Below are 13,729 nucleotides of genomic sequence, written 5' to 3' on the forward strand. Positions count from 1 at the left end.
AAACGTCACCAGGAAGTGTCACAGAGACACAGAGCCCCAGTTAGTCTAGGGGAAGGAAACTTAAGGGTCACAGTGCCAAAATGTTAGAAATTGATTGATTGTACTGTTTTGTTTTGTTTTGTTTTTAAGGATGATTTTCGACGTTACCAGGGAGCTATTGCACGAAGGAGAATTCGCCTAGGCAGGTAAAGAATATAAAATATGTAGTGGGAGATATTAAAAAAAAAAGACAGTCACCTGGCTCCTGGCTATGCCACTATGTTCCTGCACTAAGCTCAACACCAGCTGGCGGTCTTAGTGGCACTGGCCCGGATCCCGAGAAGTTGGCATGGCTGTTGCCTCTGCCTCCATGGCTCTAGGCCTGGCCTCATACAATAACCACCATCCTCACAGATATCACAATACCCAGCAACCCAGTAACCCAGTAAATCAAAACCCTTAATGCTTATACTTAACCAGCCAGATTTATAAATCAATAAAATCTCAATACACAAGATGCCCACACAATTTAGACAAGTTATTCCAATTATCCTAACCTTTTGATATGCATAACTACCTGAGGATACTAAAGCCACAGGATTCACACCCACTTCCATTTTCCTCTTTTTTCTTCCTCCTCCTGCATCCCTCTGTCCCCCATGGTTAGCTCCACCTCCCTTTTCCCTGTCCAATCATAAGCCTAATGTTCTAATATTTAAAATAGATTGGGCAGGAAAATTTCTGCCACAAAAATAGGAGATTTCATAGGTTTTTCTTATCTGATAAGTCATGTGACAAAAAGCCACTGCCCAGGGTCCTTGTGCCCACATAATCAGAAAGGAAAGGGCCTAATGTTTCCTAAATGTTTAAAATGGCCCAGCCTGGAAATGGTTCTTCCTGATCTCACCAAAGAGAATGTTTTTAAATGGTCAATTTCAAATCAAGAAATTATCATGGGTCATGTATTAGGCATAAGAAGAAGATTGTTACTTAATATTTTACTTTTTCAGGAAATATGTTATTTCCCACAAGAAAGAAGCTCCACTCAGCACACAATGGGATATAAGCAAAAAGGTAACAGCTTTATGGTTTGGAATGTGAGTGCTTTATGTAAATATCCCACCATCACAAAAGCAGAAACCTACTTGTTTAACAGATCCAGTCTGTACCTGCATGGGTTAGATGGCAAGGTGAACTGCATAACCCTCCATTTCTAAATGATGCCAAACAGGTCATCAGCTACTAGTTATTCCACTACGAGGTTTGAACTCTGTGAACAGCTCCCAAATTCTGACCCCAGGACAGTATGCCACAAGCTGGCATGTGATGTTTCAACCTAGTGTCTGTCTGGTCTTGGTTTGCAATGAGTGACATGCTTACGAATTTTAACTTTTATAGAGCAAGAAGGATTAGTTGGGGCTAGGGAGATGGCTCCGTAGAAGCTCATCCAGAGGCCCCAGGCTTAATTCCCAGAATCACACAGAGGCTCACAACCATTTGTATCTCCAGCTTCAGGAGATCTGATGCCCTTTTCTGGCCTTCAAAGCCCTATACACACACGTGCCGCCTAGATAGGCATACAGGCAAAGTATCCATATACCTAAAATAAAAATAAATATTAAAAAAGGATTAGTCATTTGAACAGTTTTGACACTAAAATCTAATGTGGGGTCCAAGTTTACTTATCACACACATTATTATACATCACACTGAACGGCATCTGTTTGTTTTGGCTCAGGATACGGTCTAGGCACATACACACTTGATGAGTGCATAGTTAACCCCGTCTGCAATTTGAGATAGAAGTTAGATATTAGCAGTAGATAGTTTATCTTATGCTCAACATTTTCACTTTGGCTCAATATATACCTCTTCCAACACTGGCTATTATTGAAGCAAAAAATGCTTGATCTCAAACCTATATATTGAACACATAGTTTTACCTTTGTATGTGTATTCTAGGGATCCTTAAGTAACAAAAATGTGGAAGCTCTCAAAAATCTGGCCTCCAAAAGGGGTTGGGAGATTACGACTACCTTGGAGAAGGTAAGTGCCCAGGGTTTGTGCTGCTCCTGTCACAACAAATTAAAGTTGGCATGGTGTCCATGCTTTAGGGCCCCCTGCTGCTTTGCTCAAAGGGCAACAGTTTCTGAAAGTGGACCTCCTTCTAGCCATGAGCTTCCTGCTGGATGACTTACAGCACTCCACACCTGCCCCACACACTCCTATGTCCTAGAAGGCCTGGATTCTCACATCGCATCTCTTGCCTCTCACTTCCTCCTCTGCACCTCCATCTACCAACCTGAGGATCATGGTGAGTATCATAGTTAGGGTTTTACTGCTGTGAACAGACACCATGACCAAGGCAACTCTTATAAAGGACATTTAATTGGGCCTGGCCTACAGGTTCAGAGATTCTGTCCATTATCATCAAAGTGAGAGCATGACAGCATCCAGGTAGGCATGGTGAAGAAGGAGCTGAAAGTTCTACATTTTATTCCAAAGGCAAACAGGAGAAGACTGGCTCCCAGGTAGCTAGGATGAGGGGCTTAAAGCCCACATCTACAGTGACACACCTACTCCAACAAGGCCACACCTCCTAATGGTGTCACACCCGGAGCCAAGCATATACAGACCATCACAGTGAGCTAGGACGCTTACTTCTCCAAAATCCTCTCCCGACTCCAAGAACTTCAGTAGCTCATTTCGACATGGCCTCTTTCAGACTAATTTATCTTTGAGTTCTTTTCTGTCTTGTGGCGTTTCTTCCACAATTCCTGTGAGTTGATATTTAAATGGTACATTGAAATTTAGGTTTTCAATGATCTTTTTCCCAAAAAGATAATAAATGAGACTTGTAAGAAGGAAGCCTTCCTTGTCTTGGCTCTTTGTATCTCTCTCTTAGCAACTTCTATAATTTTTGCTTATTATCAAACTGAAATAAGTGTGTACAATTTGGGCCTTAAATTTAGGATATTAGAAGACTCTTGCAAGCCAGTGCCTGTTGTACTAGACTCTAAGCTTTAGAGGAGATTTTGCTCAACCACTGTATTCCCAGACCATGGTAGTACCTGATACTTGGAAGATGACCGGGATTTCCAGCTTTGGGGAAACTATGGACTGCTGATCACTGTCAGTGAAACACAATCCTTAAAAAACAGGATGACCAGGTGTCCCAACTGTCCTGGTACAGTCCAAGTTTGCAGCTGCTATCCCACCTGACCTCAGCCATGCCTCGGTGTTTCAGTGTGGTTGAGTCAGACAGGCCTCTCACCTTGGACTATAAGTAAATTCTAAGGCTACCTTTTGTCATTTTAAGTTCTGACCTTGACTTCTTCTGAGTGTTTCCTCTTTGTTGCTTTGGTTGTTTCCTTGGTCTCACCATTGAATCTTTCCAGGGTCTTTCTTAGGCCCTTCAGATTCAGATAGGTTCCATGTCTACTGGACTCAGCAATGCAGGAACGGGTTTAATAATTAAGTATTGATTTGTCACTATTGCTCATAAAAGGTGCCTAAATACCTTCTTTTGTTTTCTTGATATGAAATCAGTCTCTTGCTTTTTTGTTAGTTTCTGGGCAGACCAACAGGTTTTACCCACCCCCACCCCAGCTCTCTTACAATGTAGCTGGCCTCGAACCCAAGGTCTTCTTTCATTTTCCTCCAAAGAACCTGGATCACCAGTGAGCACCACAGCCACTTTTTAAAAACTTGTTATTTTCAATGTAATTGGATTTGAAGTCTGATATTTATAATAAAATCAGACAGTACTATAAGATTTAATGCATATGTAATTGTCTATATATAAGGGTGGGAACAACTAGAAGTAATGTAAGAAGTAAAAGACAAGTCTAGAAGCATCATACGTGCACATGAAATTGCAGAAGAATAACAGGAGGCCATTCACAAACCAGTGGGATACCATAGTGTTTAGCACACAGAGGCCAGCTCTAACTTGGTCAAGTTAAGGTACAGGAAGACAGAAACACAGCAACAACAAAGGAGCTTGGAGGTGTGTGCTTCACTTGGAGGAAGTGTCATGAGTGAAGAGGAAGATGGCTTTCTAGTCAGTGTGTAGCTTGGGTTGAGTCCTCCGGGTGAGAAATTACCACGAGGGCCCTGAGTGACAGGCATGGAATATCTGAACTCTGAGAACAAACTGAAAACAAGGCAAGAACAAGAAATACATGGATGACCCCCCCCCCCAAAACAACCTGGTAGAGGAAGCAGAGCAGCAGTGATCTAGGTCACAGACACTGATGGAAGAGACAGACAGGCCTAGAATGCCACCTGCCCATCCCCAACCCCTTACTACCGATGGTAATCCCCTGCTGCCTCCATGAATTAGGCCTCTAAAAAAGTAGTTTCATTTTCCCGTCTACAATGTAATCTCAACAACAACATAACAATTGGAAAGTCTAAAACGTCTAGTTATTTCCTCTTCATTGTAACACCGACTCACATCCGGAGATTGGAGCAGAGCGTTGCTATGATGAAAGAGGGTCTTCTCGGGGCAGCTCGTATCAGTGAGTCTGGACTACTTACATTTCATTTCAGAGAATAAACTCCAAACACTGGAGTTGGCTATGAAAGGTGTCTACCTCCACCCCTATGAGCAAAGGGAGGCCACCTTCTTGAACAGCTGTTCTTGAAGCATCTTTCCATGAAGACAAAGCTGGCTGGACTGGTCACTGTCTGCTGCTGTGATAAGACAATATGATCAAGACAACTTCCAGAAGAAAATGTCTTATGGGTTTATGTTCTAGAGAGTTAGAATCCACGACGGCAGAGCAAAGACGTGAGGAGTGGCGGGCAAGAAAGAGAGTTCACATCTCAGCCTCAAGTAGGAGGCAGAAAGAATACACTAGAAATGGCAGAGGCTGCTAAAACCTTAAGTTCACCCCAGTGATACACCTTCTCCAAGAAGACCATACTTCCTAATCCTTCCCAAACAGCTGCCAACTGGAGAACAAGTATCCAGAGTCTCATATGAAGCATTTTCTTCAAATCACCCTAGTGCCTTTTCTTTGGCAAATTTAAAGAGACCCCAAATGAACCACGGCCTTTCTTTGTCTTCTTTGCATCTGTGGCATTGGTTCAGGTAGCAGGATAATGAGAAGGACTTCCTTCTACCTTCTTTACTTTCTCATTCATCCACTATGGATCTTGGCACAGGGTAAGTCAGTGAGCTCCATCTATAAAGGCAGAATTACCTGGTGGCTACTCCTTTTGGCTCAAGGATAAAATATGTCTACAAGCTGGCAAGCAACTTGCTGGAAGATTGCTGGTTTAATTGCCTAAGGCAATCACAATGGAGGACTGGTTACTGGGTTACTGAAACAACAGGAATCTACAGGGGCTCCCTTGTGAAAGCCAGTATTCCACGATCAAGATGGAGGCACCCTGGTTGCTGCTGAGGAGACTGGTTCCTCACCTCTTACCCGGCTTCTAGAGCTGTGCCGGTTCCTTGGCTCACAGATGCCTTCATTTCCACGTGGCTTCCTCCCTGTGTGCAGGTCTGTGTCCGGCTTCCCTTCTATATAAAGACATCGGTCATAGTGGGCCTACCCTACTGCAATGCGACCTCAGTTTAGCAAATTATATTGGCAAAGACCTTTTGCCATATAAAGTCATATTACAAGGTACAAGAGACTAGGACTCTACCATAGAAGTGCAGGCAGGAGGGTGCCATAATGCAACTCTAAGCAATTGTTCAGCTCAATAGCACAATCTCTCTGCACACCCTGATTCATCAAAGCAAGCAGTCCCAAGGCGACCATGTGACCAGTTCCACTAGCTTGGCTGTGCATAGAGATCCAAGCCTGGAGACACCTGGCCTCTAAGCTCCTTTCTGGATTTACACCAATATGTCTCCTTTAGGTTCTGTGATGATGACAGCCAGGAGGAGTCCCACCTGGGTTTGTTTGTATTCAGCAAGTGCTCACAGGCTGGGCTAGGCCTTTCTTTTCAGGCTGGAACGGAAGATACACAAGGCCTGGAAGGGATGTTTACAGAAGCGGGTGGTTACTTGTTTGCTGTCTAAGCACTGTAGTTGTGATTTTTTTCTTTCTTCATTCTAGTAGCAAGGATGATACTGTGTTTAGATACAGATATATGATTCAATAGAGGTCAGCTCTTCACAGCTTGATCTCTTTCCATCTGCCTGATTCCTGTGGTTGGAGTCCTAACCTCATGTTTGTTTGTCTTTTCACAGTCTGTTGCCATGGTAATGATTATAAGATAGAAATTTTCAACACTAACTTCAAATCACCCTGAAAGAAATGGGGGAAATGAGCAGAATAAAAATGCGCTGTTAGTGGAGCACATAGCTCTGATAACTGGAAGGAGGAGGAGGAGAAGGAGGAGGAGGAGGAGGGGGAGGAAGGAGGAGGAGGGAGAGGAGGAAGAGGAGAAGGAGGAGGAGGGGGAGGAAGAGGAGGAGGGAGAGGAGGAAGAGGAGAAGGAAAAGGGGGAGGAAGAGGAGGAGGGGGAGGAAGAGGAGGAGGGGGAGGAAGAGGAGGAGGAAGAGGAGGAAGAGGAAAAGGAGGAGGAGGGGAGGAAGAGGAGGAGGGGGAGGAAGAGGAGGAGGGAGAGGAGGAAGAGGAAAAGGAGGAGGAGGGGAGGAAGAGGAGGAGGGGGAGGAAGAGGAGGAGGGAGAGGAGGAAGAGGAAAAGGAGGAGGAGGGGGAAGAAGAGGAGGAGGGGGAGGAGGAGAAAGGAGGAGGAGGAGGGAGAGGAAGAGGAGGAGGGGGAGGAGGAGGGAGGAAGAAGCTCAGAGCCACAGAAATGACATTAGTGTTTTAGTGTATATCAAGTGGCTACTGCTTATCTAACAGATACTACATATTAAAAATTGGCCTCGAGATTCAGAAAGCAAATAATGCTTTGCACTAAAAAAGTATGTTCTATGGGTCCTTCTGAGAAATTAAGTTTGTCCTAGAGATCATTGGTTTGTTTCCTGGGTCCCTTTAGCCCACTCGAAGACAAGCCTGATACCCCGGGAAAGCACTGCAATCCAGTCTTAGGGTAAAAGGGACTGTGTAGTGTCCTGATGTCATTCTCTGTTTTTAGTGTGTGGAGGCAGGAAATATCACAGATATCAAGAGAGAAAAGCTTTTGTTCTTTATTTTTCATTAACAACAACAACAACAAAACTTGATGCAAATTAACTAGCCCATGTATTATTTAGATGTCACAGAACTAGCATCCAAGATTGAAGGGAGATTGTAGTTGACCACATAGATGCCTAACCTGGTACAGGCAAGCACATATGACTGCCCATTCACCTTTGTGCATAAATGTGTGTGTGTGTGTGTGTGTGTGTGTGTGTGTGTGTGTGTGTGTGTCTTTAAAGTAAAAAATATTTTTTCCTCTTCTATTTTTTCTTCCTATTTTTTAGATAAAAATATATACCCTGGAGGAGCAAGATGCCATATCTGTTAAGGTTGAGAAGCACGTTGCCAGTCCAGCACACATGGCTTACCATCTCTTGTCTGACTTCACAAAGAGGCCTTTATGGGACCCCCATTATATGTAAGAACAAACCTAAATGTTTTTCTTGATCAAGCCTGACACTGTGGGAAAGATAACTCCAGTTGTAATTCTTCTCCACTGCTCATTGCATGGCGTATTGTTTCAGAAATGTAGAGAAATTTTAGAACTTGTTCTGCCTAAGCTGCTGCATGAGACTTTTATAAAACCCAATTATTACACTCATCTGCTTCCATCTGTATTGAATTAGCATAGGTGGTCAACATCTGTTGTGCTATCCCTGACAACTTCAAAGTTGATTTTGTTCCTATTTCTGAGATCCAGCTCAGCCGGGCTCTGTCACACACACTCTTTCGCTTCACTCCCCAGCCTCGTGGCTCTTGAGGAGGTATCCAAAGGCTTCGCAGAACTCTCTTCCTGCCAAGCCATAAGTCTCAGTGAGAAGCTGCTAAGTTAGCAGTGAGTCCTGGAGGACGATGATGCTTGATGCGCTCCCAGTGATCCAGTCATGGCCTGCTCCTGTCCGCCCACTTTTCTCCCACAGCTTTCTGTCTTGTTGTTTCTGGAGCTCTATCTTCCATCCCACTTTGCTGGAATGTGGTTGATCATACCATCTATGAGGCCTGCATCTGCATATGTGAATACCTAAAGAGTGGTGTGTGTGTGTGTGTGTGTGTGTGTGTGTGTGTGTGTGTGCATGTGTGTATGTGCATGTATGTGTGTGCATGCATGTATGTGTGCATGTGTGTGTGCATGCATGTATGTGTGCATGGGTGTGTGCGTGCGTGTGCGTGTACGTTGGGGAGTTGAGTCAGCATCAAGCATGGGAAGATTTCTTTTACTTCATTCTTTAAATAGTATAGCAACTATCAACATATAATTTACATTCCAGAAGTGATATAGAGATGGTTTAGAGCATACTGAAGTGAAGGATATACATATGTTATAATTAAAATGCTGTGTCACTCACTGTATGTAAGGGACTTGAGCACCAAAGGTTTTGGTGTTGTCACAGGTCCTAGGGATGACAATGGAGCTCGGAACCTTGTGTGCCATACCCTGCAGTAACAGATTACACTCAGGTCTAGCCTCCTAGGATACAGAGCACTGCAGCATCTCAAAGACAAGATATCTTGCCTTTCAACAACTTCTTTCAAACTCTTCTCTCACAATTCTGGTTCACTTGGCATTCCACTTAAATGAAAAATAAATGAATGGAGAAACCAGTGAGTTCATTTGAATTCAGTGAACTTGCTTTGTCTATCTACTTAAGACTCCGGGTCTGCAGGAAGTGTTTGCACTTAACTCTCACAATAACTCCCTAGATAGTATTATCCCCATTGTACAGATGAGATAATCACATGACTTGTCTAACTTAATACAGCCAGCACACAGTGGCCTGAGATTCAAAAGCAAAGCAAGTGGTTTAGTTTCAAAGTTGCTTCCCAGTACAGTCTATCTCTTTCCCTAGTGCTCGGACTGGCTTTATATCCCACTTGTCCTCAAAATGTTTTACTTGATCCTAGAAAAAAAAAAAAAAAGAAATTTGTGAAAAGGTTATTACCTTCCTCTGGAGTTTTGAGGGACATGATCTTGGAGCCAGATAGCTGGCACTTTCTTTCTATCACATGCAAAATTACTCCTTCTGAACAAGCAGCTTGTTCCAAAGTCAGCCTTCAAGCATTGTCTATGTGTGTGCTGGGGGTCAGCACACAGATGAATACAGACGTCAAGAAGGAGATTGTGCCAATAACTAATCAAACCGTATTCTAGCAGGTAGACAGAATGTGGTTGAATACTGTTCTGTCCGCACAGATCTTGTGACGTCATAGACCAGGTGAGCGAGGACGATCAGATCTATCACATCACCTGCTCGGTGGTAAATGGAGACAAACCCAAGGACTTTGTGGTACTTTTGTCACGAAGAAAGCCCCTCAAAGATGAGTGAGTATATTTGGCTCATGTGACATCCTGGCTCTGTCTGTTGGAGACTAGAAATGGGATACGAAGACAAGAAAGCCTTCATGGATGGTTCTGGTCTTCAATCACATTCATCGGTCTGTTTTAAATATATGAATCTTTAGTTACCATTTTGATATGCATTCATGTATTGTGAGCTGTGTGCAAAGGACTCATCGGCATTCTGAAGCAGCTTCCTTCTGCTCAGATATTAAGGTCAATATTAATAAAATAATATTAATAAAATGCTTAATATTAATTAAAGTCTTGAAGAAAAACTTTCAAGATCTGCCCCTTGTTATCAGTAAAGTCAGCAAGAGGAGTGGTGACACCAGAAGTTGACTTAGAATCGCAAAGGCCCTGCTGCATTCGCTATCTAAACTTCCCACTGTGTGCCAGGGCCAGGATTCAGAATTTGAACATGGCCTTCCCATGGACACTGGACCACACAGAGCATGGGATCCAAAGAGCAGTGCCTCAGATAATCTCCCCACACATATGGACTAATGTACATAGATGCTCACAGTAACATCTTCTATTATGTCGAAAGAGACAAATAAATTGATGTTGATCTTATAAATGATGATAAGTCCACAACACAGAGACGTGCAACCTCCAACAAGGATAAAGAAGTCATGGGAGCACAGATATTAAAAGGTCTCAACATGTTTATTGTTAAGTAGGAAAATCAAGTTATGGGCTGTGTTTGCAAAGTGACTATATTTGTATAACAATCTATGAGTGTGTGTTTGCTAACGCTGCCTGTATGTATCCATTAATAAAATCTAGAGAGCTGCATGGCAGAAGGTAAGAAAGAAAAGTCATTTGCAAGCCAGAGGATAGGATTGGGGCTCGGCAGACTGAAGGGCCACTCTTATTTCTGAGTCTCTTGTATCCATTTATTGTTTAAATGTTGCTTTTCTTTTTAATTAAAAAATTACAGGGAACTGACATCACAACCTGTTAGGACACAGAAAAACTTTAGCAACTCTAGCCTTGTGATGCTACCTCACCCCCTACGTTGGAATATCTCTTTAGAGAAGGGTTTTTGATGTGGACCACTCATCCAGGAAAATCTGGTTTTCAGAGCTCACTTCTGCAGGGACAGTGAGTCTTTCCCAAGGATTGAAGATATAGCCAGCACTGGATAACAGAGCCTAGCATGCAGAAGGCCCTGAATTTAATCCTCAGAACCACAAAACTAGATTAATAAAATACCAGTAACTATAGAGCTGTCCTGTCTAACAACCATTCCCACAGAGTTAGAACATGTGCTCTTATCTTTCAGCAACACCTACACTGTGGCTCTAACATCAGTTATGCTGTCGTCTGTCCCGCCATCTCCACAGTGCATCAGAAGCGAGGTCATTTGTGCTGGGTTTCTCATCCAGGCTGTGGACAGCAATTCGTGCACTGTATGTTTGATGAAATATTTGTGCCTTAATTCATTCTCATGGCTATGAGAAGACCTCCTCAATTCCCCCAGATCTCCTATCCATCACTGTCCTATAATGTGTGTCCTCTCTAAAAGACCCCTCTTCCCTCCTTCCAGATTCATTCACCAACAGTTTCAGTCTCATGCTTGAAAGTTCTCCAAGAGTAAGGAGAAGGAGAAGGAGAAGGAGAGGAGAAGCTAGGTGATGAGAGAGAGAAAGAGAGAGAAAGAGGAGGGGGCATGGAGTCAGATGTTCACGTGTCTCCACCAGTCAAAGATAGTTGATATATCTAGGTTGGGTATTGGGTTACACTTCTGATTGAGCATTACCAAACTTATAAAGCCTTTGATTAACATTTTTAAAAAATTGTATAAAAGCAAAAAGGAAAAGGGGGCATGGGATAGGGGTTTTCTGGGGAGGGGAAATGGGGAAAGGGGATGGCATCTGAAATGTAAATAAAATACCCAAATAAAAAAAAAAGAAACTTCTCCAAGTCAGTAAAAACTCAACATGCTGTATTTTCTCTTTAACGCAGGTGGCATACCTGAACCAGATGTCAGACAGCATCCTCCCTTATTTTGCTGGCAATATTGGTGGCTGGTCAAAATCCATTGAGGAAGCCGCAGCCTCTTGTATAAAATTTCTAGAGAATGCCACTCATGATGGACTTAAAAGTGTGTTATAAATGGTCAACTCTCAATTACCTGCAATTTAATTCCAAGTGTGTCCTTATCCTTTTTACTTGGCAAGCTTTGGGGCCATACAATGATTTAGTATCAGCCTAAGCAAAATGCAGTTATGAAGAGATTAAAAACCAAAGTGTATTCTGGTGGTCTGGAGCCGAACTACAAAATCTCTAAAGCGCTACTGTACGGACACTGGGAAATTGCCTAGATGCGATATCACGTGATCTATAAAATGGCACAAAACTAGTTAACACTATCCCAGAGGGCTCTGGATTACAGAAACTCAATGTGTATTCTGCAATGATGAGTTTATAAAATGCAAAATGGTGGGTTAAAAGCTGGTGAATGTTTAATACTATTCCACGGGCAGCAGACACCTTTGTCAGGGGTCTCTGAGAAGATGTATTTCCAAGTTTTAGAACTTTAAATTAGGAAGCATTAAAACATAATGGGATCCAATCAGTTTTAGTAATAGGAACTACTTTCCTCTTGTCGTTTTACATATATTCCAGGTAGTGGGCCAATTGAGTATCTATTTCTATACATGCACACGCTGAGCACCTGTAAAGTGTGATGTGACAGACAGAATAATAACTGAGTTCCTCTTCTTTGTCTCTATTCCATCAGTACTCTATTGACTAGACGTCAGCATTTGTCATTCTACACCATGATGTGTCTTAACTCATAAGACCAAGCAGAATGTGTCAGGTGAGCCTTCTTCAAATGGAAGGAGATCTCCATCAGAGTTGAGAGCAAGAGACAGGTTAGGGCTATCCCGCTTTGAGCTCCCCAGATCTCTACCCCTGCTCCCCTGCCTGCTCCCACATGCCCACTTGAATAATCTGGGACTAGGTACAGTTTTTTACTTATCTGTCTTAAGATTTTCCTGTATGTAAACTTTAGACCATGTTCTAATTTTATAAATTACTATTTATATATCATCAGAGTAGATGCATAGAATAAAACATTCTAGAACTAAAAAGACTTCTGGAGATATTTTAATTCTAAAAGTTAAAAGATTTGGTAATAAGGGGCTTATATGTCACTACACCTTAGTGTTATCATTTCAGACTTCTGAAATGAAGAGGTTTCTAAATGCTATATGGGTAGGCTTGGTCTTCGAATTTAGTTTTTGAAATGTTTCCTGAACAGAAACAGAAATACTTGAGTAACTTTAGCTGGCTCACATTGAGAGGTAGATCCAGTTGTCAGGACCCGCCTTACCCAGAATGGGTATAAACTCTCGGAACGTTGTCACTTGTCCTAGGTTTGTTCCCATACCACATACTTTGGAAGAAGTTTAATTTATAAATTAGAGATTCACAAAAGCCTCTAATAAAATCGAGCCATCATAACAGTGCACTTATGCTGGAACCTGGGAATATGAGTTCCTTCTCACCATGTCTTACCGTGCTGGGCTTGCCTTTCTCCCTTTTTCCTGAGGGGAGTAGAGCTGATGCAGGGCCTGCAGGTACCAATGAGCTAAGCTGAGGTGAATTCTGTAGACACTGTGAGGAGCATTAGCTATTTATGGTTGGCCTTCTGTCGTGAACAGGAGGAGTACTGCAGTATTGTGACAGGGATATTAAGTGACAAACGATTGTTCATTCTCCCGACAGGACTAATTTCAACATGAGACACAAAGTGCTGCAGGAAAAAAGTTTATAACTTACTTAACTCTAGAATTTTCCACTGACTATCTCCAGACAGTGGTTGGTGAAGTGACAGTCGCACTGGGTCGGCTAGGTGACATGGACATAGTCGAGGTGACGTGGACATAGTCTATACCCACCTACATTCATTGATATGATCATCGTTACCCTCACTAATGCCTTAAAACTAAATGAATTTGTAAAAGCAGGTCTTTAGTCACCAGCCACCATTCTAATACTGCTGGTTGCACAAGGTTGGTCCCAACTGGAATGGGAGGTCCAGGCACGAGACTTGCTCATCTACATTGTTCAGTCTGGGTCCGGGCACGAGACATGTCCATCTTCACGGACTGCTCAGTTTGTCCCAGTTCTAGGGAGTAGGCAGGTCCTGCTGTTTTCTCAATTTCATTTAACCTCCTAGTAAACAACTCTTTCTAACCTTCCTAAGAGATTCCGTGTTTATGCTTCTGAGCAGAGATGTAGAACCCATATACCTGGCTGTTTCAGGATCACTCAGCACATCCTCAATT

The 13,729-nt window shown here is 42.8% G+C and overlaps 1 protein-coding gene across 1 annotated transcript in view; it reads left to right on the forward strand.

The window, feature by feature from the left end:
* Window positions 1-11,884, forward strand: part of Acot12 (acyl-CoA thioesterase 12) — a 49,203-nt gene extending 37,319 nt beyond the window's left edge. Inside the window, exons 9-15 of the mRNA XM_076927131.1 lie at window positions 130-185; window positions 990-1,053; window positions 1,942-2,025; window positions 7,375-7,508; window positions 9,282-9,410; window positions 10,714-10,840; window positions 11,397-11,884. Coding sequence (XP_076783246.1) covers window positions 130-185; window positions 990-1,053; window positions 1,942-2,025; window positions 7,375-7,508; window positions 9,282-9,410; window positions 10,714-10,840; window positions 11,397-11,546 — 744 coding nt within the window. The 3' untranslated portion in view covers window positions 11,547-11,884. The remainder of the gene's footprint in view (window positions 1-129; window positions 186-989; window positions 1,054-1,941; window positions 2,026-7,374; window positions 7,509-9,281; window positions 9,411-10,713; window positions 10,841-11,396) is intronic.
* The last annotated feature ends 1,845 nt before the right edge of the window (window positions 11,885-13,729 follow it).

Source organism: Arvicanthis niloticus, chromosome 29 (genome assembly GCF_011762505.2).
Source record: "Arvicanthis niloticus isolate mArvNil1 chromosome 29, mArvNil1.pat.X, whole genome shotgun sequence".
NCBI classification, from domain to species: Eukaryota; Metazoa; Chordata; class Mammalia; order Rodentia; family Muridae; genus Arvicanthis; species Arvicanthis niloticus.